The 25,835-nt window shown below is 42.4% G+C and overlaps 1 protein-coding gene across 3 annotated transcripts; it reads left to right on the top strand.

Annotated features, from left to right (window-relative positions):
- Window positions 1-1,615: 1,615 nt before the first annotated feature.
- On the top strand, window positions 1,616-25,064 carry LOC101746887 (uncharacterized). 3 transcript variants are annotated; one of them, XM_021353370.2, is made up of 8 exons: window positions 1,616-1,659; window positions 17,718-17,840; window positions 19,432-19,531; window positions 21,213-21,381; window positions 22,136-22,252; window positions 22,969-23,105; window positions 23,916-24,102; window positions 24,930-25,064. In XM_021353370.2, exons 1-8 carry the CDS (start codon window positions 1,631-1,633, stop codon window positions 25,046-25,048), a joined length of 981 nt encoding a protein of 326 aa, XP_021209045.1. In that variant the 5' UTR covers window positions 1,616-1,630; the 3' UTR covers window positions 25,049-25,064. The 3 variants fall into 3 exon arrangements, with proteins under 3 accessions (XP_021209045.1, XP_021209044.1, XP_004923030.1); XM_021353369.2 differs by lacking the exon at window positions 1,616-1,659 and adding an exon at window positions 2,795-2,986; XM_004922973.5 differs by lacking the exon at window positions 1,616-1,659 and adding an exon at window positions 14,483-14,782.
- The last annotated feature ends 771 nt before the right edge of the window (window positions 25,065-25,835 follow it).

The raw sequence follows: 25,835 nt of genomic DNA, 5'->3' as shown, positions 1-25,835 counted from the left end.
CTTCGCGGAATCTACCACCGGATCGGAAACGCGACCCACGGAGGAGATATGGCAAGAAACTCAATGGGCTGTATTCGACAAGACTATATAATTACCTATTTTTATATGTTTTCTTATTGATATTTATTTTAATGTTGCTAAACTACGTCATCTCTGCTCTATTCTGATGATGATGATCATGTGGATCTTACCGTTTTTTGTCGGAATGATCGTGATGTACCTTTGATGTGCGATTGTCTTGCGCACCTAACATCCCGACCTTCTTGGTCAAAGATCGCACGCACTTTTAGCATGTTAAACTCTATTAAAAAATTAAAAAGACCTAACTTTGTAACTATACTGATACCTTAGAACTCATATCTCAAGATAGATGGCGACATTTACGTTGTAGATGTCTATGGGTTCCGGTAACCACTTAACACTAGGTGGTCTGTGAACTCGTGAACCCATCTATGCAATTAAAAAAACGAAAGTTAGTCTTAGATCTTTGATGATATTAGGAAAACTTCAAAACAACTCCATCCTTACATTATCCTCGGCGCTCATTCCTTATAGCGTTTGTTTTACCTGCACGATATCTTGTATCCGCAAAAACGATCTGATGAGTGTGTCTCTATTAAAATAATATACGTTATATCGCACCTTTAGAATTATAGAGACCATTTCGAAATTTTCGGATTTCGAATTTAATTCAAAAATGGACCTAGAATGACCTTTTTCAGGGTGTCTTAATAATCAAATGAACAAAAGTCGTTTAGAAAGGGACAAACTTATCCAACGGTCTCCTTCACTCTGTCCCTTTTCTCTACGTCTTTTCGGTTTGAAAACTTTATTCAACGTATTTAGCCCACTCAGTTTCTCGCCGGATCTTCTCAGTGGGTCGCGTTTCCGATCCGGTGGTAGATTCTGTGAAGCACTGATCTTGCTAGGGTCACCGTTAGCAACACTCCGGTTTGAGCCCCGTGAGCTCACCTACACACGTTAAGGTAAAGCTGAAATAGCCTCTCAAGGCTATCAGCATAGGTAGGGAAAAAAGACGTTTTCCAAAAACACATTTTTTGGGTCGGGTCTCTATAATTCTAAAGGTCCGATACGTTTTTCCCAACAAATTTCATGGTCATTACACAATACATGTCAACTTAAATAAATTATACCTAAATCATCAGAAACTAATATCATGAAAATAATGAAAATGTATTTTTTTTATTGCCATAGTAGGCAGACGAGCATATGGCCCACCAGATGGTGATTGGTTACCGTCGCCCGTGGACTTCAGCAATGCCAGAGGCAGAGCCAAGCCGCTGTCGTATGGGCGTTGGTTCGAGACTAAGCTGTTTTGTGAGTGATCGCGGCTCCTGAAGCTGTCACTGAGTCAAATCGTGATAATGTCTGTGTCTGTGATGAGGTATTTGGGAACCGGTTAATACCAGATAGGACCAGCTCATCTGTCAATTTTCCTAAACAAAGAAAAAACGACAACAATGTCACTCGACATACACACACACACATCTTACAGAAATTTTATCTAAATAACACCAACAAAGATAATTTGTAAGATAAGGCACACATTTTGTACTTACACAATAAGCTATTCTTATTTTTTTTTTCTGTTACTGAAAAACGGTTGTGTATGAAAATCTATGTACAAAATCTTAGCAGGTAATGAAAAGTGATTTTATTGGGATACAGTGCTGAACCATTATATGCTTAAGGTATTGAAATAGACGGTAATACATGTAAGGGGGGTGTCCTAAAAAGAACCTTGAATGGATTGTTTGAAAGAGGATGGGTCCGATTGGAAAAAAAGGGTATTTCGATCTCATATAGTGGGATAAGGGCATGAAGAAGAAACTATCGTTAATCGGTATCTTTTCAGTGGGTCGCGATTCCGATTTGGTGGTAGATTCAGCGAAGCACTGCCCTTGCTAGGATTAGTGTTAGAAAATTCTCTCAAGTTGAGCCCGTGAGCTCACCTACCTTTTTTTTATTGCTTAGATGGGTGGACGAGCTCACAGCCCACCTGGTTTTAAGTGGTTACCGGAGCCCATGGACATCTACAACGTAAATGCGCCACCCACCTTGAGATATAAGTTCTAAGATCTCGGTGTAGTTACAACGGCTGCCCTACCCTTCAAACCGAAACGCATTACTGCTTTACGGCAGAAATAGGCAAGGCGGTGGTACCTGCCCGCGCGGACTCACAAGAGGTCCTACCACCAGTAAAACCCACCAGTACCTGTCCGCGAGAAGCTTGGAATAACCCCTTCGGCTACCAGCGAATATGTATTATCAAAAATTTGTCAACTACAAGGTCATATGGTATAATTTTATAAAGACGTCAAGAAAAGTGCATTTACCAGCCAATCATAGTTCCCATAACGGCTCAGACGAAGCTTATAAAATTGCATTAACGAGTTAACATTCTCACGTCTCAGTGGCTACCGGAACCTATAGATATTTTAATGTGAATGCCACAATCCACCCATGTAACTTTTGATCCGTTTTTCAATAGTATTGTCAGTTGTCCCAGCCTTCAAACGCGAATCCATGGTAAAGCATTAGAACTTACAGTGACTTGAAGATTTAAATCGAGCCATTTATTAAAATGATTTGTGGAATTCGATCGGATATAATCCTTTAAGACTATCGTCGTCGTAAGCGTCGATATTCGAATTTGTTATGCGATTATGAGCTTTATAGCGACTGCGGTTTTGTCAAAAATTGAATTAATTTTTTTGCGTCTAGTCAGAGACGGTACGTAATCCTTTAATATGTAAACATCAAATAACTCATAGATAACAATGTATTTGATGTGTGTACAATCTTAACGTTGTGTTAAAAACTATTTTTATGTTTTATAATATGTGTTTTTCATACGTGTCGTTCGAAGTATGAATCGTCGTGTTATTTTATTTCTGTTGATCAGTATAATAGTGGTTTTTTTGGCGTTAGCTTTGTCGGGGTGGTTGATTTTTGGCAAAAAAAGGTAATATAAAAATTGTATGTTTTTTAACGTGACAACGTCTTATAATTCGATGGAGCCGGCTGCACGCACGAAAAAACATGACTAATGCGACGTTACCTCGCTCTGAGGCGTTCCATTTAAGGCTTGAAGTGCAAGCGAGAGCGCGCAACGAGCGACAAAGAGGCACAATCGGACTCCGCGTTCGGCAGCGTTCGACATCTGTCTCTCTCCTACTTGAGTGAGCGAAGCATTCGCGTGGATAGCTGCTATACAATAATACATTTACATGTTTTCGTCAAGTATGAAGTTCAGTGAAAAGGAATGTGATGTCAATTGTTTATAGCAACGATAATTGCGATAATTGAAAAATGAAATCATTCCATCAGTATTTTCTTATGACGTTGTCACGTTCAACTATCGTCAGTAAACCGACTTTACAGACAACCGATTTTTTTCGTTAGAAAAGTTCCTAATGGTGATAAGGTGGTAATGCTGTAGGCTGGTGGTAGGGCTTAACCCGCACTTCCATCCTACCCTTTTCTGCCGTGAGGAGGTATTGCGTTTGGGTTTGAAGGGTAGGAAGGCACTTAGAAAAAGTCTCAAGATGCATATCCGCATTTACATTGTTGATGTCTACATGCTCCGGTAACCATTTAACATCTAGTTGGCCGTGAGCTCGTCGAAGCGATAATCTGTGACACAGTTACTATACAATTTAAGTAAGTCTCTTAACATATCAAAATTATATTATCTTATAGTGACATCAAAACATGAAAACCGTCTGTGATGGATTGGATCAGCACAATAAGACGCTGCCTTCATAAATATTAATAAATCTCATAAATATATTAGTTAGGTGTTTAATATAACAGTACAATAGTTGAAGCATAAGTTGAATTGAAATAACCATACCACGTTACTACTACCATACCAAGAGCTACATCACACGAGAAACAAAGTAATAAGTATGGAGTTCGTGTGTGTGTTTTTTTTGAAAACTATATCTATCTGCGAATATGTTAACGTTTATAATTTACAATATACCGAAATCAGTAAAGATTAAAACAATTATTTATCTCCTCTGTCCAAACATTATTAGCGTAGCGAGTAATTACCACAAAACGCGAAATATTTGACAGATTCCTGAATCTCACTAAGGACATTTTCAAGAGATTTTTAAGGTATTGCATAGCTTTGGTCGCGGGCTTTAAACGCGGCGATCGAATCAAGAAATTCCGTAACGAAAATAAAACCTTACACCCCGACTCCGCCTACCATGTGGCTCGCGTTCAACACAATCACAATGTTGCGCTGGTGTAGTGTTTGTGAATAAGCGCGCGGCGTGACGTCGCACTGCATGCGCATCATGAAAACTCTGCCCATCTCTCTCTCTCGGTCTAGTGTGAAGGGGACAGTTAATTTTTTGCTTTTGCTTATGTTAATAAATATAACGCGGTCTTATTTTATTATTGATTAATATTAAATTATTATTGTCTAATTATAATTGCATAAGTTGATAAAAAAATGCTATATAATAAATATCTTTACCGCGGCAGTCCCCGAGTACCATACGTGTTTTTAATTTTTTATTTACATGTTTTTACTACCTTATCTTTGGTAGGATTAGGTGCTATTGCAACTACTTACGGAACGTAGTGAGCTCACGGGTTCAGCCTGAGAGAATCGCTAACACTGACCTAAAAAGCTAATACTGACTAAAGAGCAGTGCTTCGGAAATCTACCACCGGATCGGAATCGCACACACTGAGAAGATCCTATGAGAAACTGAGCGGGCTCTGTGGGCTAGTTTGTACGTCGAACTCTTAGTCGTAATCGAAGATTTCGACTGGAACGTTGACCGGTGCTTGAAGCAACCAGAGAAGCCTAAAAGCACTGAGAGCTGATTCGGAAGATACGACAAGACACGTTTGTATGACGGTGGCTTTGCTTTACCCCATCGCTTGGGTCAGATATGTATGTATGTATGTAACTAGCGGTGGCCACGATAAGAGGGTTATCGTGTCTTGCCGCTTTATCAATGTAGCGTTCTGACGCTTCCATAAGCCACTTACGTATTGGTTCTAGATTTAGGTCGTCGTGAATATCAACATTCCTTACTTACTACCCTGCTCCAATGGCTATTCTGCAGAAACGGGATTGGATGACTTCGAAACTGACCAGCAGCTTTTTTTTTTTTTAAATATAAGATTTACTAGTGGCCCGGAGGCCTTTCCAGTTTCACCAGGACAGGTGGGCGAGCAAAGGCTCAGCCAGAAGGAGTGGGATTTGCTAACAACTGCCCGAGCGCCTCCGAAGGAGACCTAACAACTCAAGAGCAACTGCTTCGCGAATGAATCTACTACCGGATCGGAATCGCGACCCGCTGAGAAGATCCGGTGAGAAACTCAGCGAGCTGAAGGATGGGTTAGGTTGCACGGCGACCTCTTTGTCGAGTTCGACGAGTACGGTTACCGGGGTTCGAGTACGGTTACCGGGGTTCCTCAGCCTGACCAGCAGCTACGGAGACATCCCGTAGTAATACAATGGAAACTTACCACTCGTGGCTCCGGAAACCACTCTACATCAGGTTGATAATCGGCTCGTTCACAGATATATACAAATAGAAATAATAAATGACTTTACCTACGAATTTTCAACGATACATAATAAAGTATCATTGAAAATTCGTCCGCCACCAAGGTCGCTTAATTTAGACTCAAGTAGATGTCATCGAAGTGTTGTTTATTTATGTTGCCTTTCACGGTTATTTCTCAATGAAGACGACATAGTTGCGGGCACCATTAATTTATTATGGGACCAAGAGAGTTTGTGTTAGCAGTTCGCATAGTGATGAGGCCTTTAACACGTTAACAGTCCGGTGTTACGTATGTGGTACACGGTGAGCGGTTCCGCCGAGTTCGTGTACCCTATGAGGTACACGAGCCGATGTGTTGCTCTACGGGGCCTAGATCCACGGACTTGTCAAATTAGTTAGTGTTTTCTTTGTTCTCCCCGGGACACCAGTGCTAAGAGGCCCCGATTGTTTAGTGCTGTACAATTGTGTGTGCCCAAGTGTGTGCGTGTTTAATCTGGAGTTGCTGTCTCGGAGCGGAAACGCCCCGAACAGTGAGACGAAGGACCCGGGAACAGGTAAGTGATCGACACCATCTATTCCTTAACATTGGTTAATTGCGGGTAGGTGTAGATCAGCCTGTGAAAGCTGCGAAGCCATTTTATCTAGTGATAAAAATCGGTTTTCGTGAGCGCCATCGAGTCTGGCCGCCCGTGTCTATTCCCAGTCCTCCCCTACCCTTCGGGGTTAGGAGGGGCTGCTACTAACACCCGACAGGCCAATCCTTTCACAGGTTTGCGGCGTCGGAGCCCTTACAGGTAGGTTAGTTTTAGTTTAGTTTAATTCATTATTTGATTGTTGTCTTAGCAAATTTCTATATCCATACTGTATATTGATTGATTTAATTCGCTTTTGTTTATTAAATTATTCGTCCATTCATATGTAATTAATACAATAGATCAGTTAATTTCCTTATAATACATACAATAGTTTCCTTATCTGATAGCTAATAGGAGCAATTGCTCAAACAAAATTTAATTACATAGCGTACTTTTACCTTTTTTTTCAATTCTACCCACATTTGAAGTTATATTTTTTTTATTTACCAATTAATTTTAATTTTACTTCACAATTTAGTATAATCTGGCATACCGACCACCTGTCATAAGTTGTCCCTATTGCATTCCCTTATTAACTGTAGAATCACCGATGGTTGCATGCTTTCTAGGTTCCAGTCGTGTTGTTTTTGGTAAGTAGTTCTGTATAATATTATTTTATTAGATGTACATATTTAGTTATAATTTAGAACAGTTGGTGAGGCCCAGTGCCGGTTGATGAAGTCGGTGGTGTGATTCTGATGTCTGTGGTCCCCTCGGCTGTGGTCCTCTCGGTTTATTGATCTCAAAACTCGTTTTGAGATCTTGAATCGGGGGTCTTCGGCCCTGTGAGCCATCGGACTGAGGGATCGGACCCCGGCCCCCTTCCGTGCCCTTATTGTTGCCACTGTTACTCTTTATTGAACTTTTGTTTCTTGTTTTCTTAAAGTACTTAAATTGTAGATTTCTAGGTTTTATTATTGCTACTTATTATAATTAATATCATTTTTCAAATAATTCCGTTGCTATTATAATTAGATAGGCGGTTAGTATTAATTTATTAATTTATTTAATTATTCCTTATTTTGATAGTTTGCAGTTAACTCTGAAGATAGTTAGATCTATAAATACAAATTACAGTTACTAGTATACACATTGGTACAATAGCACGCTCCTGGAGCCGGCAGGCGCGGCCATTCTTGTGTCTTAAGTTGTGTTCGTCTATTTAGTTTATAAATTTAGATTAGATTTTTCATTTAGTTAGTAGAAGGCGGCTTAATTCCACTTCACATTAGAGTATTTGATATAAATATTTCCCCTTACTTTATTAAATTTACTTTATGCTATTACATTAACTAGTTAAATTTTCTTCCTTTTTCTTTTACCATTTGCAACCTTACGTCGGGAAGGTGATAGGGCCTTGTGACATAGGTCAACATAACTCATCCAACGGCTGGCCTTCCAGTGAGAGCACTGATGACCGCGTGACCAGACAGGATAGCCAAATCATGCCTGGTGGGGCTTCGTCTCCGCCCATAATCAGCACTCCCGGCCCATCCCGAAAGGGACGTAAAGCGGCGGCAGTCATTTTTGCCCACCGCCCTTCATTCATTCCTGTCTCAGGTCGTATGGACCCTGATCCGGCAAATAGGCCTGGACCTTCTTCGGAGGCCCGGGGGTCTCCGAGGATCGGGTCGGGGGAAAGTTCCTTTCCAATTCCGGCAGATCGCTCGGGGATACCTCGGCCTCGGAGGAAGGCCAGGTCCGAGTCGGACCAGGGTTCATCTGGGGCGGGTGATAAGCGCCCTAGGATAGGACCGTCACCACGGTCCAAGGAAGAGAGTGGCAGCGACGAGTACTCCTCCCCTGCCACATCATCATCCTCTTCTCCCTTATCCAGTGGCAGCCCTTCTCCCTCCCCTCCTGCCAAACCGATACCTAAACCAAGGGTTCTTGCCAGGGCGGCGGAAGCCCAAAGGCAATTGAGAACCCCCCCTCGTTCTCCCTCACCTCCCATATCTCCCATACCAGCGGTCCGACCTCGAGGTACCCCTGCCCTAAGCAGCACGGCAGGTAACCTCGAATCAACGAGGTACGTGGACCTTGAGGCTACCCATTCCCATCCATGTAACGCTGCTCAATCTCAATCACAACACTCCCAACCAAAACCATCCACATCCTATGCAGCAATGGCTGCATCCCAATCATCCGGCCCCAAACGGCCCTCTATTCAAGCCCAAGTTGCCCCTCCCCCGAGGTCGAGGGGTCGTGCCCAGGTGGACTTACGCCGTCACCCACCAATTGTAGTGGAGGCCCTCCCTAATTGGCCTCGCCATATGGCGGCCATTAGGGAGCGGCTTGGCAGAGCTCCCTCGGCGCGACCCTACGGCGCCGGGTTCCGATTTCTCCCGTCGTCGATCGAGGAGTACAGGGAGGTCCAGGCCTACCTATCGGAGGTCTCTGCCAGGGACAGTGCCATTAAATGGTACTGTTACGCCCTGGCGGAGGACATTCCTTCGAAGGTAGTCGTTCGGGGCCTCCCTGTCGATACCGATGCGGCCGACGTAACCCAGGCCCTAAGAGAGCTGGGCTTCCCGGCCCGGTATGCCCGATGTATCGAGGCCAGGAGGGGTAGGCCAGGCTGCGTGTTTTTCGTGGCCTTGGACCACCTCTCCAAGGACGACCTCGCCCGCTTGTACGCAGTTGAAGAGCTGCTGTACTTGCCGGGGGTGTCAGTGGAGGGATGGCGTACAGGTCGAGGGCCTGCGCAATGTCATCGTTGCCAGGCCTTTGGGCACGCATCCTCCAACTGCCACCGCGCGGTCCGCTGCGTTAGATGTGCTGAAGAGCACGTAGTAGCGGACTGCCCGAGGCCGAGGGATGGCCCGTTTTCTTGCGCCAACTGCGGAAGGGACCATACTGCCGTCGACAGACGGTGCCCGGTCTTTCGCAGAAGGGCAAGGATGATGGGAGTCACCATTCCCCCTCCGGTACCTCGGGCCCCACGGGCCGAATTGCATCCGGCTCCGGTACTCCCGTCCTCATCTCAAGTTCTAAGGGGAAGGGGAAAGGGAAAGGGAAATCCTCCCAGCCCCAACCCCCTCCCCAGTCCTTGATCATCCACCCAGCCGTTGTGGTGGAGGCCAAGCCGTCAGCGGCAACGCTGATGGCAGAAGCCAATACCCCGCGGCAGGGTCCTAAACCCCAACCTGCCCCCCGCAGTACTGTCGCTGCCAGTCTATCACAGCCAGCAAATAAAAACCAAAAGGCCCTAAAAAATAAACTAAAGAACAGGAAGAAAAAAGAAAGAAGAAAGCTCCAAAAACAATTACTTGTAGCTGAAGTCCCCCCTCTATCTGCACCATTTGCACCAAATCCTACAACTATGGAGGTCGATATTAATCCTTCCCAAACGATCGAGAACCAAGCCAACGATCCATTGCCTGAGCCTGGGGAAATTTTGCCTCAGACCGCTACAGTCCCCCCTCTATCTGCACCATTTGCACCAAATCCTACAACTATGGAGGTCGATATTAATCCTTCCCAAACGATCGAGAACCAAGCCAACGATCCATTGCCTGAGCCTGGGGAAATTTTGCCTCAGACCCAGCCGGATACATCTCAGCCCCCTCTTCCTCCCCGCCCTCAGCGCGAGCAGCGCAGCGGTCGGCAGGCCTCACAACCTGCCGGCTTTGCTGCATGGCTCCTCGCGCTCTGGGAGAAATTGTCCGAGGTGGTCTCCGGAGTGATCCGTGAGATCGCCTCGGGAGCCAGCCCTTTCGGGGCTCTCTTGTCGGGGTTCTACCGAATGATTGCGCAGTTCAATGGCTAGCCAGGAACTGCGCATCATTTATTGGAACCCCGGCGGGGTAAAAACCCGCAAGAACGATCTCTTGGTTCTCGCCCGGGAGTACAACCCGGAGGTTGTGCTCCTGGGGGAGACCAAGCTACGTCCTCGGGATGTGTTCAGGATTCCAAACTACTTCATGTACCGACGTGACGAGGTGAGTCCTGCCGGGACGCCGTTCAGGGGCACTGCGGCGCTCGTCAGGCGAGACGTGGTGCATGATCAGTTGGATTTGCTGGCCTTCACATCGACAAGGTCGATCGGTGTGAGGATCCACACCTCGGGGGGAGATATGCGGGTTTACGCCGCGTATAGACCCCCGGGGCCTGATTTTCACCCCGGGGACATAAGACGGGTCCTGAATTGCGACAGCCGCCCAGCTCTGCTGGTCGGGGACCTCAACGCGAAGCACATCGCGTGGGGCTCCCGACTGAACTCAGCAGTGGGCAGGCGGCTGTTAGAAGATGCCGATAGGGGCGACTACTCTGTGGTCGGCCCCGACGAACCCACGCACATTCCGACCGCCGCGCAACTCCAGCCCGACGTGTTGGATGTGTGCGTTCATAAGGGGTTACGGTGCTCCTTAACTATTGAGGCACTGTACGACCTGGGTACCCCCCATCTCCCTATCCTGGTCACACTGGGAATGGGGCTGACCCGGGTTGCGACCTCGCCCCTACGACCGAAGGTCGACTGGGAGCTCTTTAAGAGACGCCTAGTCGACCTTCCCGCAATTCAGGACCCCAACACCCCTGAGGGTGTCGACGACGCGGCAGTCCGCCTTGTCGACTCCATCAGGGGAGCGATCGACCAGGCGACGACTCTTGTGCCCAGCGGCGGGCCCAGAGGTATACTCCCGGCCCATCTGAAAGCGATTATTCGCCGGAAGAGGGGCCTGAGGAGGCTCTGGGCGACAACTCTTGTCCCAGGATCAAGCGCGAGCTTAATGAGCTGGAAGCGGAGTTGGCGGCGAAGATTAGCTCCTATCGGGGCTATGCGTGGGAGGAACGGATCGAGGAGGCCCGTGAGGACCCCTCGTCCGTGTCCCTCCACCGACTTTGCCGCCAGCTCTCAAATCGGCCTGCCCCGACTTGTCCACTCGTGGACGAGAGGGGCAACCGATGTTTCTCGGCTCAGGCCCGCGCCGATGTCCTGGCCGTAATGCTGGAGCGGCAGTTCGCTCCAAATAACTCTGCACCCTCAGAGGCCGCATTCCACCAATCGGTGGAAGAGAGCGTAGCAAGCCTACTCTCCTCCCCGGTGCCACCGTTGGGAGATGGTGACTTCATCACTCCCAGTGAATTGCGCCTCTCCATCAAGCGGATGAAGAGGCGCAAGGCGCCGGGCGAGGACGGTATTCCCTCCCTCGCATTTTTCCATTTCCCCGAAACGGTCGTGTCATTCATGACACGACTGTTCAATTCCATTCTGTCCACAGGACACTTCCCGGGAATTTGGAAATTGGGCAAGGTTATTGCCCTGCCCAAACCCGGCAAGGATAGGAGAAATCCCTCCAGTTATCGTCCGATCACTCTGCTGTCGCATATGGGCAAGTTGTTCGAGCGGCTGCTGCTGAGAAGGGTGTCGCCGCACATCCTTCTCAGACCCGAGCAATTCGGGTTTCGCAGCGGTCACTCGACAACGCTGCAATTGGTCCGCGTTATGCTCCACTTGGCGGATCGGTCCAACGCGCGCCAGTACACGGCCGCAGTCTTTCTCGATATCGAGAAGGCCTTCGACCGTGTCTGGCATGCGGGACTGATCTACAAGCTGTTGCAGAACACGGACCTCCAGCACGCCTATGTGCGACTGCTGGGGTCGTACCTGGAGGGAAGATCCTTCCTTGTCGCGGTCGAGGGCGCAAAGTCGTCGGTGCGCCCAGTCACGGCCGGAGTTCCCCAGGGAAGCGTCCTGGCACCAGTCTTCTACGCTCTCTACACCAACGACATTCCCACGCTTGAGGGCAACCTCCAATCGTGGGAAGCTGACGTGAAGTTGGCGCTGTTTGCCGACGACAGCGCCTACTTCTCGTCCTCTAATTTCCCCTCTGCGGCCATTTCGAGGATGCAGAGGCTGTTGGACCTACTGCCCCAGTGGCTGGACCGATGGAGGGTCGCGGTCAACGTGGGGAAGACCGCGGCTATCCTCTTCGGTCCGGTCCGCACAAGAGCCGTCCCAGGACAGCTCAGTCTCCGTGGAGTCAATGTCGAGTTTAGGCCCAGTGTCCGATACCTGGGAGTCAGTATCGACCGGAGTTTGAGGATGACCGCCCACGCCAAGTCGGCGTTGGCGGCCGCCCGCTATGCGAGGTTTCTCCTCCGGCCGGTGTTGGCCTCTAGGTTGCCGACCAGGACTAGACTCGGCATTTACAAGACGTATGTTCGTTCCCGTATCACGTACGCAGCTGCGGCCTGGTATCACCTCATCCCGCAGATCATGCGGGTGAAGTTACAGGCCCAGCAGAATCTGGCTCTTCGCACGATAGTCGGAGCAGGGCGTTACGTCAGAAATGACGTAATCGCCCGGGATCTAGATGTGGAGTCGCTCGAGGAGTTCATTCGGAGGCTAGCTCGTAATATGTACGAGCGGGCTGACGGTGGACCCCACGAGCATCTCCACAATATAGCTCCCTTGCACGCCAGACCACCTGATGGTCAGGCGCTACCAAGGGAGCTACTGGAACCCCCGGCTATGGTAAGATAGTCGGCTTAACCGGAGTGATATGGGAGTGCTCATAATGAGTGCCCCCATGGGACTGAGCTGTCCACACTCTTCATCTCCCCCCACACTGTTGGGGTGCCCCCTTATGGGGACCCATTTCTACCGCCCGTTTGGGTGGACCACTCCCCCTTAAGGGGAGTGATCTACGTCGGTCCCTCCCCGCGACGGTCTTCCCCTTCTGGGGAGCCCTTAGCGGGTGAGCGCTAAACTAGTGCCGCGGCTCCTCCTCTAACTTGTAGAGGTGGGGCCGCGGCATGGGGCCGGTGGCGGGCCCCACGGTGCTGACTGTTGTCCCGCTTTGTATATATTGTAAATAGTAGTAGTTAATAGTTAGTTGTAGTTTAGTTTTAGTTAGTTATAGTTAGTAGTTAAGGAAAAAAAAAAAAAAAAAAAAAAAATCAAGCAGAGGACAGCAGCAGGCGCCGGGGGTACTCCTCCGCGGGCATCAAGCCGTCGCTTAAGATCAAGCCCATCGTATTATGTTTATGTATATATTTTTGTCGATGTGGAGTGCGCCGAGCGCGCATACGAACAGCCCCCCTAACCCCGTCTTGCAACATTTCACCCCTGCCCTGTGTGGCAGGGAGCTTCGTTCCGGGCAGTGGGGTTTGCCCCGAGGCCCGTTCCGTGCCCCCGAAAGGGGGTACGACGACCCTTCTTCTTCTTCTTCTTCTTTTCTTTGTGGACTTGTGGCCAAGGATCTAATAAATGGAAATAGTCGAAAACATGACCTATTTTTTAAAAATTCTTAGTATAGCAACACGACATAAAAAAACCTAGAAAAAAAATACAAATTTTAATTGGTGAACTAAAAGTTTAGAAAAACAAACAAATTTTTGCAAATTTTACATTGCGTTGATATCCTTTTGGCTTTGGCCTGTGCATATGGAGCAAGTCGACCTTCATCAAGAAGGTTTTGGCAGCATCCCGCGCATCGTCTTCGGATGAATCGAGATTCTTTCTTGCCCAAAAACTCAAAAACAATTGTTTTTCTCAGCGGCGTAACTTGAACTTGAACGTTTCATGTGCTGCTAGAATGCTTTTCTCCCTTCTCTCTTTCGGTAAACCTTTTCTCTTTTTATTGACTGTGCCACAGAGGTCTGTATTGCGAGGAAGCATAACTTCTGTCAAAGAGTCGCTCGTGTAGTATTTGCCAGTTATCATGCAGCGACCTTCATCAAGTAAACCTTCTGCCAATGTTACTACTATACTTCCGGAGGTATCCAAACCAAAAACTTGCACATTTTGACCATTGTAAATTTGGTATCCCCAAGTGTTCTGCAGACCATAGTTTATAGATCTTCATGTTATATTTATGTGTTTGAGGGTATGTATTGGCAGAAAAGTAGTCTGCCGCGGATGTGTCCCATCGATATGGTAATAAACTAACCATACATACGTCTACGGGAACACTCATGAGCCTGTGGTACACGTTAAAGGTGCCCGGTAATTTAATTCATAAGTCCGTGTACCGCCCGCTGTACACGGGTATATCCGGGGTCAACGACCATATTTTGTTACTTTTAATGCATCAGCCGATAGGTGGACATCTAATAATGGCCAAAAAATATATAATCACACTTGGACATATGGCGTGTTTCGGAACGCTTGTATAGGGACTGTTAACGTGTTAAGAAGTCTCGATGAGACAGTTTCAACATTAAATCCACGTTTTCTCGCAAATTAGAGACCTTTCTGACTTCACCACCGTTTTTTTGTTGTTTTTTTTTATTACTAAGCGGATATGTTCCATACACAAACCTGTGTATTATTTTTAGTGTGATGATAATACCCGCCATACTTGTATCAAATAATGAAAATATTCGGAAAAATCCGAAAAATCGGAAATATCCGAAATAAGTATGTTTTTTAAATAAATCCACCGCGAAACCACTGACTAGCATATTTATTATATAGATGTGACGCATATCTATGTTCAAGTAAACATAGTTACTGGCTTAAATGTATTTGAAAGCGTTAATATTATTCTTTTAGTGGTTACGAACGGCAGAAGTATTTGTTTTTGCAGAAATGTATTCGAGAATATTCGTGTATTTGGTTAAGTTATTTTTTTTTCTCAGGTAAGGTTTTCGTATTCTGATCAGATATTATTATGATTAATGTGACCGAAGTGCTATGCCGGAATTTTTATATTATAAAAATAACCAGTAATTGATTACTGTTAATGACGTTTGCGCATATATTTTTTCATTTTTAAATTTCTCCATTACAATTTTTTTTCCTTAATTTTTTTCTTAATAAAACTTTTTAACTTATTCTTATAGCGTTCTTATAAAGCTTTGTTTAGGTATTATGAATTATACTATTTCTATGTATTTTAAATTTCAAAAAGTTACAAAATTATATTTAATTGTTTTCTTAAAAATTATGTTGAGACTTTTTTCGGCGTTTCGTATTTGGATTGGGATTTTCACCCGAAATATCGTACAGCTTGAAATATCTAAAAAAACTACTGAAGCCCTGAGTATTAATATTTGTCGAAGGATTTCTGATAGTTAGCTGTTTCTATCCGAGATTTTCAACTCATATAGTTAAAACGGGCAAAATATTTTAGAGAATATGTTTTTTTTCTTTTTTTTATTGCTTAGATGAGTGGACGAGCTCACAGCCCACCTAGTGTTAAGTGGTTACTGAAGCCCATAGACATCTACGACGTAAATGCGCCACCCACATTGAGATATAATTTCTAAGATCTCATTATAGTTACAACGGCTGACCTGCCCTTCAAACCGAAACGCAATTACTGCTTCACGGTCTTTTATTGTAATGATCATAAAAGATACAAATAACAAGATTTGAACCGTCGGCCTAATTAGCTATCACATTAACATAATAACAGATCTTCCATTTCTCAATCCCACGCATGGATAGTCGTCTTAGAAGACAACACTCCGTTAAAAAATCTTTGAATTGTTTCTGAATAATATTAGAAAAAAAAATACGACACTGCTTTGAAGCGACGACAAGGAAAACATGGGCATTATGGTTTTTTTTTTATTGCCCTTGTAGGCAGACGAGCATACACCCCACCTGATGGTGAGTGGCTACCGTCGCCCATGGACTTCAGCAATGCCAGGGGTAGAGCCAAGCCGTTGCCTACCGCTTAATACTCCACAAATTGGTGAAATTTCATGGTGAAATTTGATGTTTAAATACTAAAATTTTAAGTTATAAGTTTTCACTTCCTTCATTGTTTTTTATCAAAGTGACCTTCAGTTTGTTTTCCTCATTAGGGACTGTGCTGGAAGGAATTCCGCATTGAAATAAGCAATGCTTTACACTACTGTTTTTTCTTCATACACATTTTACAACAATTATTATTGTGTACACAGTGGTGAATTCACACTAGGGGCAGTCGGGGCAAGTGTCCAGAGCGGCAAATTTTTTAGGGCGGCAAAATTTTGAAAGTAAAAATATTTTTTTTAGTCTTATCAAGATTGCTCAATAAAATTACATAAATTCTAATAATCAATAATTTTCTTTTTAATTGATAATTCAAGAAATCTAATTCATCCATTATTTGTGAATCATAATGTTGGCACTTTTGGTAAAAATTAATAATCAAAATGATTTAATCAATTTATTTCCTTGGAGATTTAAAATAAAAATCGATTTTTCTATTTTCTGTAATTAAAGAAATTTAATTCGTTTTTTTTATGTAATATAATTATGAGCCACCCTTAGTCAAAATTTATAATTGTTAGAAAAAAAACAAATATTTATTTATGTTTTTGGAATATGTATATGACATAAAAAGGGAAAATTTTCCGCAATAAAGGAGTTATTTTAATTTTTTTAAACAAAATTAAATAATCTATAAGTTTAGTTAAAATTCCAGTATTGGGTCGGATTTTTTTCCGGTGCCCAGGAGCGGCATTAAGTTTAAATCCGGCCCTGTGTGTACACATAAAAATGTAATTAGGAAATTTCCCAAAATAATATATTCTTCAAACCAGAAACATCACAGTTTCTTTAATTTTTTTTTATTTAACTGTTTATTTTACTTCTGTTAAAAAAATCTTGATAGGCTCAATCTTCTAAGATTGATCGGTTTGAATGCTGCATGTTTGGTTTGAATGCGGTTCTGTGTGCACGTCGCTCCGCAGATTTTTTTTTCCTAACTATGCTGATAGACTTGAGAGGCTATTTCAGCTTCACCTTAACGTGTGTAGGTGAGCTCACGGGGCTCAAACCGGAGTGTTGCTAACGCGGACCCTAGCAAGAGCAGTGCTTCGCAGAATTTACCACCGGATCGGAAACGCGACCCACTAAGAAGAAGTGAAGATTGAAGTCGTCGTGGCCTAACGGATAAGACGTCCGAAGCATTCGTGTTGAAGCGATGCACCGGTGTTCGAATCCCGCAGGCGGGTACCAATTTTTCTAATGAAATACGTACTCAACAAATGTTCACGATTGACTTCCACGGTGAAGGAATAACATCGTGTAATAAAAATGAAACCCGCAAAATTATAATTTGCGTAATTACTGGTGGTAGGACCTCTTATGAGTCCGCACGGGTAGGTACCACCGCCCCGCCTATTTCTGCCGTGAAGCAGTAATGCGTTTCGGTTTGAAGGGTGGGGCAGCCGTTGTGACTATACTGAGACCTTAGAACTATATCTCAAGGTGTGTGGCGCATACCGCGGTTAACATCGCGGGACTCTGCTATTAATAATAAAATTTAATGTTTCCGAAGCGAAGCGAGGGCGGGTCGCTAGTGTATTATAATATTATTGAATGTTATTTTGTCTCTACTTTGACCTAAATTTTTGGCTCAAGGAGACCCTTCATTAAGCCACTGTGTTCATCGTAAATAAGTTGCTTACACAGCTGTATACATCAGGCGAATAATATAACTGCCTATACAACAATATATACAAGAACAATTACGACAATCTGTCGGTGCATCGAGATATGACAGCCGCTCAGATGAAGACGTTCCTTTTGCTGTCGCTTAATTAAAGGAAATATATATGTTTTTTTTTTTTTTCTTAGCTGTAAATCGGAAGCTCGAATTAATGACGTCACCGAAGCCAGAATCCTCATTGACCACGACGGAGGTGCCGATGATTCTTTAGCGATATTCACAGCGCTGCTGTATGAGGAGAAATTCAATGGGTATGTGATTATCTGCCAATGTATATTAGATCGATAACCTAAAATCAAAGGTTTGTTTTTGTGCATTCCGTAATAAAGTACACGATTATTAAAAAACGTGATTGCTGAACGTAAATTGCCTTTGCCGTAAATGTTTTTTTTTCTACCTGTTCGCTGGTAGCTTAGGGGGCAATTTCAGCGAGAGGCGGATTATCCGTAAGGCAAACTAGGCACGTGCCTAGGGGCGTGTAGTTACAAGGGGCGCGCGAGCTCAGAATTTTTAAATAAATAAAGAAAGTAACATATCGACGATTAAGAATTAAATACTGATCTATAATCTAAAACTATAATAGATTATATTGCACAAGCATCGATATACTCATATTATGCAATATTGCGGTTTGTTTGTATTTCATTCGCGCATTAGCGTAAATACAAGGGTCCCGGTCTACTAAAGTCTAGGGTTTGATGATACAACGTCATCGTAATTGCAAAAACAACTAGTTAAAATTTATAGTATTATGATGGCTATCTATGGCCGTTACAGGGGCGCCGATAACGTGATTGCTTAGGGCGCTCTGGACCTATAATCCGTCACTGATTCCAGCTACGCCCGCTCGGGTAGGTGAGCTCTCGAACTCAACCTGAGAGAATTTGCTAACACTAGCCCTAGTAAAAGTAGTAAGTACTTCGCAGAATCTACGACCGGATCGGAATCGCGACTCTGAGAAGATCCGGCGAGAAGCTCAGTGGGCTACCTAAAATGTTTTCGAATCGCCAAATCATCGCAATTTCACAGCCTTATACCTACATACATACTACTACTACATATTTGTTTGCAGCTAACGCATTAAAATCGATACAATTGAATTATATTATTATGAATACGTATCGGAAGAATAAAATAAGATATGTTAGATATGTTAGATATCTTACTAACAGTCACGCCACGTTAACTGGTCCCGTGATAAGTTCGTAAAGAACTTGTGTTACGGGTACCAGATATCGGAAATAAATGTAAGATTTTTATTATACACATACGTATATTTAATATACATCCATAACCCTGGAAAAGACATTTGTATTTATCATACAAATATCTTCCCTTGGCGGGATTCGAACCCGCGACCCCCTAGTGTAGTGACCATGTCACTTACCACTACACCAGACGGACGTTGAATATAATATAAACGCGTGCAAATTGATTATTTTATTGCTCAGTCTCGTTGGTTGCAAGGTTTTTTTTTATTACACGCAAATACATGAAAAGCGATTACATTCCTGTAAATAACGGCCATATTTACTTTTACGATTGCATTTAATTTTTAAGTATTATATGGTTTTAGAATTGTGTTCCTATTATAAGTAATACAGATGAATTGCACCGGTGGAAAACGGGTGCGATTTTAAAAAGGAAATGACAGGATTCTCTCAAAAAAAATCATCAAAGCACTCCTCATTGAACATACGGTACAAAACCAACAGAGAACCACAGATCCAGAGGCTCCAAGCGATCCGTGAGAACTGGACGCAGATGTTTCCTCAGTACTAGTTATAAAGGAAGAATCCTAGCTTTGGATTATTCAATTAGCTTACTTCTTTCTTATTCCAGACCGAAAGTCATAGGTTTGACTACAACACACGGTAACGTCAATGAAGATCAAGTTTACGTAAACAGTCAAAGAATATTGGGTGTGGCGAACAGAAGAGATGTGAGTTGATTTGATATGGTTTACTGGTAAGACCTTGTAGATGCAGTTGTATTAGTTCTGCTTCTAACTGTATTAGGTAGGCGCTGACACGAAGGATGTTTTACACAATGAGTATAATAATATGTACTGCTTTGAATAGTTTATTGTAGATAAGTATGTACACAAACAAACTATAACAAGAGTGGTACAGTAAAGAAATAACATACAGGAGTAGTAAAGCACTGACACGAACGATGGGTAGCACAACAAATATCGATGAGTACTGCCCGCAGTTTCTTAAGATTTCGAAGTGTTGAACAACAATAATAGATGATTGCTTGAATTCATAAGCGACAGCGATTTTGTCGAATTGTAAGGCGGTTGCCCAAGTAGTGGCGAGTAAGTGAGTCGCCACAACCTCTTGTGAGTCCGCACGGCTAGGTACCACCACCCTGCCTATTTCTGCCGTGAAGCAGTAATGTGTTTCGGTTTGAAGGGTGGGGCAGCCGTTGTAACTATACTGGGACCTTAGAACTTATGTCTCAAGGTGGGTGGCACACTTACGTTATGGATGTCTATGGGCTCCAGTAACCGCTTAACACTAGGTGGGCTGTGAGCTCGTTCACCCGTCTAAGCAATAAAAAAAGGTATAAAATTATTTTTAGCCATAAGAAACCCGATGATGATTGTGAGTTTTTTCATGTATTATTTCCGTCTCTTACATACAGCCTTCGGATATATGTATCCAGTTCTGATCAAATCGTCGATCAATCTCATTCTTTATCTGTCTACGTTTCTAGTAGATTTTGAGGGAACCATTCTGGTACTCTTGGCTTTAAATAGCTTGTAATAAGTTTGAACGATTTCAATGGTATTTCAGTTCAGTAGGTACCATTTGAGGTTTTAGCGCAGTGGACAAGAAGCTCACTTAATTTACTTAAGGTCCACTTTTTTGGGCCGGGGATCGAACAATGGGGGAGATCCCCATGTCGAGGGGGCATGGGGGTATGTGGAACTATTTTTAAGCTCATGACCGAATCATGAAATTCCGTAACGAAAAAAACCTTACACCCCTCACTCCGCCTACCATGTAGCTCGCGTTCAACACATTCACACGTTGCACTAATTGTGTAGTGTTTGTGAATAAGCGCGTGACGTGACGTCACACTGCATGCGCATCATGAAAAGTCTACCCATCTCTCTTTCGCGCGGTCTAGCTTATAAGTGTGAAGGGGACAGTTAAGGTTTTGTTTTTAATAATGTTTAATATAGCGTGGTCTTGTTTTATTATTGTTTTAATATTAAATTATCATTGTCTAATTATAATTGCATAAGTTGATGAAAAATGCTATGCAATAGCTTTACCGCAGCAGTTCCCGAGTGCCACACGTTTTTTATTTTTTTATTTCAGTAGTCGTAAGTATTAAAACGCTACGGGTAATTACGACTAGATACATTAAGACCTTAATAAATCAAAACTTTAAACAGCAATAACCTTCTTTGCCAAACTCAAAAAAGGTTATTCGAAGCAATTTTCAGAAATACATGCAAAATGTTAAACAAATGAGTTATATCTGTTCTTATTGTAAAGGGTAATTATTTACCATCTTAGGTATATCTTACCATAATAGTTACCATCTACATGGGGAATTTCGACTATTTAAAACGATAGAGGAAGAAAAAAATAACCTTGAAATTACAGGTACCGATCTACAGAGGCTGCTCTGAGCCACTAATTGGAGGTTCTGTTAGTGACTTCTACTTTGGAAACGATGGTCTGGGAGATCATGAGAACGTTGAATACCAGAGCATTGCGGCTGAGAAGGAGCACGCCGTTTTTCGTATAATTGAACTGTCAAAATTATATCCAGGTGGTCTCATTGAATATTTCATATTTATAATTTTTACCACGTAGATGAACTTTACAATAATGTTTGGAGACTTTTTGGCAGGAAACCGAGAAGTGAAGTGGTGCGGATTGTTTTATTTTCATAGTTTGGTGTTTCTTCAACGAGTTATTTAGCATCTTTAAACAGTCAGTGGACGTTTTTCCTCGTGGAGTAAGCCGCAGTAAATTCCTATTTACATGCATTACCTTACTTTATCACATGTCGTTTCACTACTTTTGTTTCAATTTCTTTCCAACGGATTAAAAATTCAAATGAATCAACCTTATTTCATTCATATTTAATAATAGTTGAAGCCTTTTATGATCTCGTTACTGGCAACTGGATAAATTGCTATAGTGAAAAAAGAGAAAAGAAGAAAGTAAACTTTTTATTGGCATAGGGTAACCAACTGAGTGACTAACCAAAAGTTAGTCCAGTTAGTCCATAATCTATAGACATCATACCGTGTGAATTTCCTCGCCCTCCTTGAGATAAGAGTATATAGTCTCAACTTCTTCGGCATAGTGACCTATAAAGTCTTTCACGCCGAAACCTGTGATTTCTCTCTGACTGAATATGAAATACGATGAAATTTGCACGCAAATTCAATATCCACATCACCAACAAACTATGACAGAAAAGCTTCTGGACTTCACATCACAATATAGCTTCGTCTTCGCCATTTTGATTTTAAAGAACATATTTATTATTATTCTTTACACTTCTTCACTTTCAGGTAATTTGGAAATAATCGCTATTGGTCCCTTGACTAATATTGCTATGGCTGTGAAAATTGATCCGTTTTTCCTAAGTCGACTATCACGCCTAGTTATAGGTGCTGGGTATATATACAGTAAGTAGATAGATTAAACTTTACTGAGAGAGAAAAACTTTAGTGAGCTTTTTAACCTTTCATTAAATGCGGCTCTACATTGCGTTTATGTGAGGTCGTGAACTGGAGCTAAATACCGTTAAAATACCTGGTCAATTTTTTACAATTAAACTTAATCCAGATGATAATACATTAATATGAACCATATTTTGCCGGTCTGATAATGAATACGGAAGTCATATAACAGAAGCTTTAAGAAGATGATAGACGAGTTCTTAGAATCATTTTGAAACATGGCGGTGGAAGTCGACCTACAGTAGAAGAAGTAGAGGAAAACTAGGCCTAGGACAGGAAACAGTTGAGAAGGAAAAGTTATATGAAGAGAGAAATGCTATTAGGGATGAGTTATGGAAATGCAGTAGCTTAAGTTGACGTATCTACACATTTGATAAATAGCTTCGCCGAATATTAATTAACAGTGGTTCGATCCATAATGCATATGTGTTAGATCAACAATATGGCAAATGATAACAGCTTTGTAGGCAGCGGCTTGGCTTTGCCCCTGGCATTGCTGAAGTCCATGAACGATGGTAACCACTCGCCACCTGGGACCGTATGCTCGTCTGCCTACAAGGACAAAAAAAACAAAAAAAAGGGGCAACAAAAAAGCTTCCAATGTAAGTTCAGAACTCACTCACGAGTGCTCATGTTGCCAGTTATTGATTGGAAACTTTCAGGTGATGACTACAAAGAACCAGAGTTCAATGTGGATATGGATGTCGAAGCATACCACATCGTGACAAGAAGCGCAAGCCCTGATATAGTCACCATACTGCCTTTCTCGCAAGTCCGAACATGGTTGAATATTAGTAATGTATGTTTGTATTGCATAAACGGGTGAAGAAACTTGGTCCATCTGATGTCAATTAGCCTAATTAACTTCAAAAACGTAGAGACCCCTGCTCGCCTTTATAATATATTAGTTCTAAGTCTCAGATTTTAGTTCAAACTGGCTGCGCCACCCTTCAAACCAAAACGCATAAATGCTTCAGAATTTCTGAAACTAGGCAGGGCAGTGGTACCTAACCATGCGGACTCACAACACACCCTACCACCAGTAGCCTGTACCTGAATATGGTCTGCCCAAGTTAAGATATTGTTAGCACAGATTGTGTGCTATCAGATTCAGAAGATCTGCGTTTTCGGCTGTTAATCAAAAATGTGGTCCATACAGCCGTCTGAAATGTTATCCCAACCTGCCAAATAATTTCCTAAAATCTGTCCTCAAAAGTCGTCACCTTTACTACTCTTCCCAAATTCTAATTCAGTTCTGACAATAGAGCACGCTGCACGCTGCAAGCAGGCACGCTCCGATTTCGATACTAAAACAGTCATTAGACGATTGGGATTGAAATTTCAATGTCATATCTCAAGTTATCCATTAGTAGTATTGGACAGTCTGCTACTTTTTCATATAAACAAAATAAAGCGATTTTTTTCCTAGGTGAGCTCACGGGGCTCTAACCTGACGAGTTGCTAACACTAGCTCTAGCAAGAGCAGTACTTCGCGGAATCTACCACCGGATCGGAAAGGCAACCCACTGAGAAGATCCGGCATAAACCGCACGCGATAGACCCAACTGACACTTTCCTATAGTATCGATCTGATAGTTTTGTTTTACAGGAATGGCGCAAGCAAACTCTGGGTTCAATTAATACGGATATAATGAAAGCTCAGAATTCTTACGAACGAAAATCATTGAGTAAAAGCCGTTGTTGGTCGACCCTAGACCCTGCCGTTGTTGCCATAGCTCTGGACGAGACGATCGCTGAGGAGACTGTCTTCTCAAACAACAGTGTTGTACTATGCGGTAATTATTTTTGGGAGCCATAATTTGGCGTAATTTCGGGTCGTGGTTTGCTATGATCCTCGTCCCGATCTCTTTGTGGATACGAGCTTAATACAACAAAATAATAAATAGTCGGGAATAAATCAGGACGGTCATCCAACCCTAATTTAAGATTTCCAGTGTTATAGGTACCAAAGACTAATAGACTTACTTACATACGTTTAAATATATACATATATGTATATGTTATGTATTATGTATGTATGTAATGTATGTTTAAATGTATACGTATACAGATAATGAACCAGAAAAAGAGCAAACAAATCTGTTCATGATCCAATGTTTGCCCGATGTTGGAATCGAACCCACGACCCTCGGCGCAACAGTTAGGATTGCTAACTAATGCACCAACGAGTTAGTCAAAGAACAAAAGTATTAATAGTTAAAACTACTTTTACTTACTACTGTGGTCCACGAATACTGCATAAAGTATTTGGGAAATAACATTATCATGTCCTTGTAAAAACGGGAGATTAAATTAATTGTAAAAAAATGAAAAAGAAATAATAGTTTAAAAAAACTAACAAAATACGCTTTTATAGAAAATCCAACTAAAAAATAGAAAATAAATTTTAATAAATTTGAAATAAAAATAGTGTAAGAAAAAATGATTTCGTTTTGCAATTAAAAATGTTTTTACGGTTTAGTTTCTGATTCATTATTTCACGAATAGAAGCAAAGTCGACCGTGGCTCCGATGATTGTAAAATATTTGAAATTTTCGGATAATGCAAACGAAATAATAAATAAGTTTTAAAAATAGTTTTAAATGTGTGTGTTTTTTTCTAGGTTCAAACCGCGGCGTTGTCTTGAATGATTTTGGCTCAGAACCAAACGTCAAACTGTGGTACAGACTTAACATGCAAAAGTACAAGCAATTCTTGTTGCGAGTGTTTAGTGTTGAATAAATTTTTACATTGTAAACTTGTTTTCTTTACTTTGAAACATACGACAATAATTATAGTTTAATAAACTCTGAATAGGTAATAAGTTTTCAGTACTGAGAAATTTGAAAGTACAAAATCTCTTGACTTAATTTAAGACTAACTCTTGAATTTCTTTGATTTAGTTCTAATGTGGACTACGAGATGGCGGTAATGTAAACACCACTTAAAACCGTAAATAGATATTATATTAAAAGTAATAAAAGTATTAAATATGGTAAGTTATAAAAAACAAATTAAGGAACCTTCATCATTCATTTTCAATGTATTGTGGTTTATCAACGACAATAATGAAACAAAGGACTTGAAAAGTAAACTAAGAAATTTTAATAAAGTTCCTCTTTATTATAGTACAGATTGCAGAAAATTAACGTACCTACCTAATTGGTAATAATTTGGTGTTAGTTTTATGTTAGAATTATATAAGAAGTCAAATGAAGTCGACCTCAGCCTAATCTGAGTAGGTACAAAATGTAAATATGATAATAATATCTCGTTTAAGATAATTTCTCGACGTCAAATGAATGAATGAGAATTGTCGTGTATGACTACAGATAAAGATTAAGGCAGTCTTCTGATGTAAACTTTTGCGATTATTGCATAAATTAGATTCAGATACTTACGTCGTATTTAAACCAACAAGCATAGTTCTTGTTTTATTGCTTAAACTAGTTGACCCGGCAGACTTTGTAGCGCCTCAATCGATAAATAAAAGACCTAAACTTCTGTATAAAACAAACAAAAGGAATCA

Source organism: Bombyx mori, chromosome 15, assembly GCF_030269925.1.
Source record: "Bombyx mori chromosome 15, ASM3026992v2".
Taxonomy (NCBI): domain Eukaryota; kingdom Metazoa; phylum Arthropoda; class Insecta; order Lepidoptera; family Bombycidae; genus Bombyx; species Bombyx mori.
This window is presented reverse-complemented; position numbering and strand designations above follow the sequence as displayed.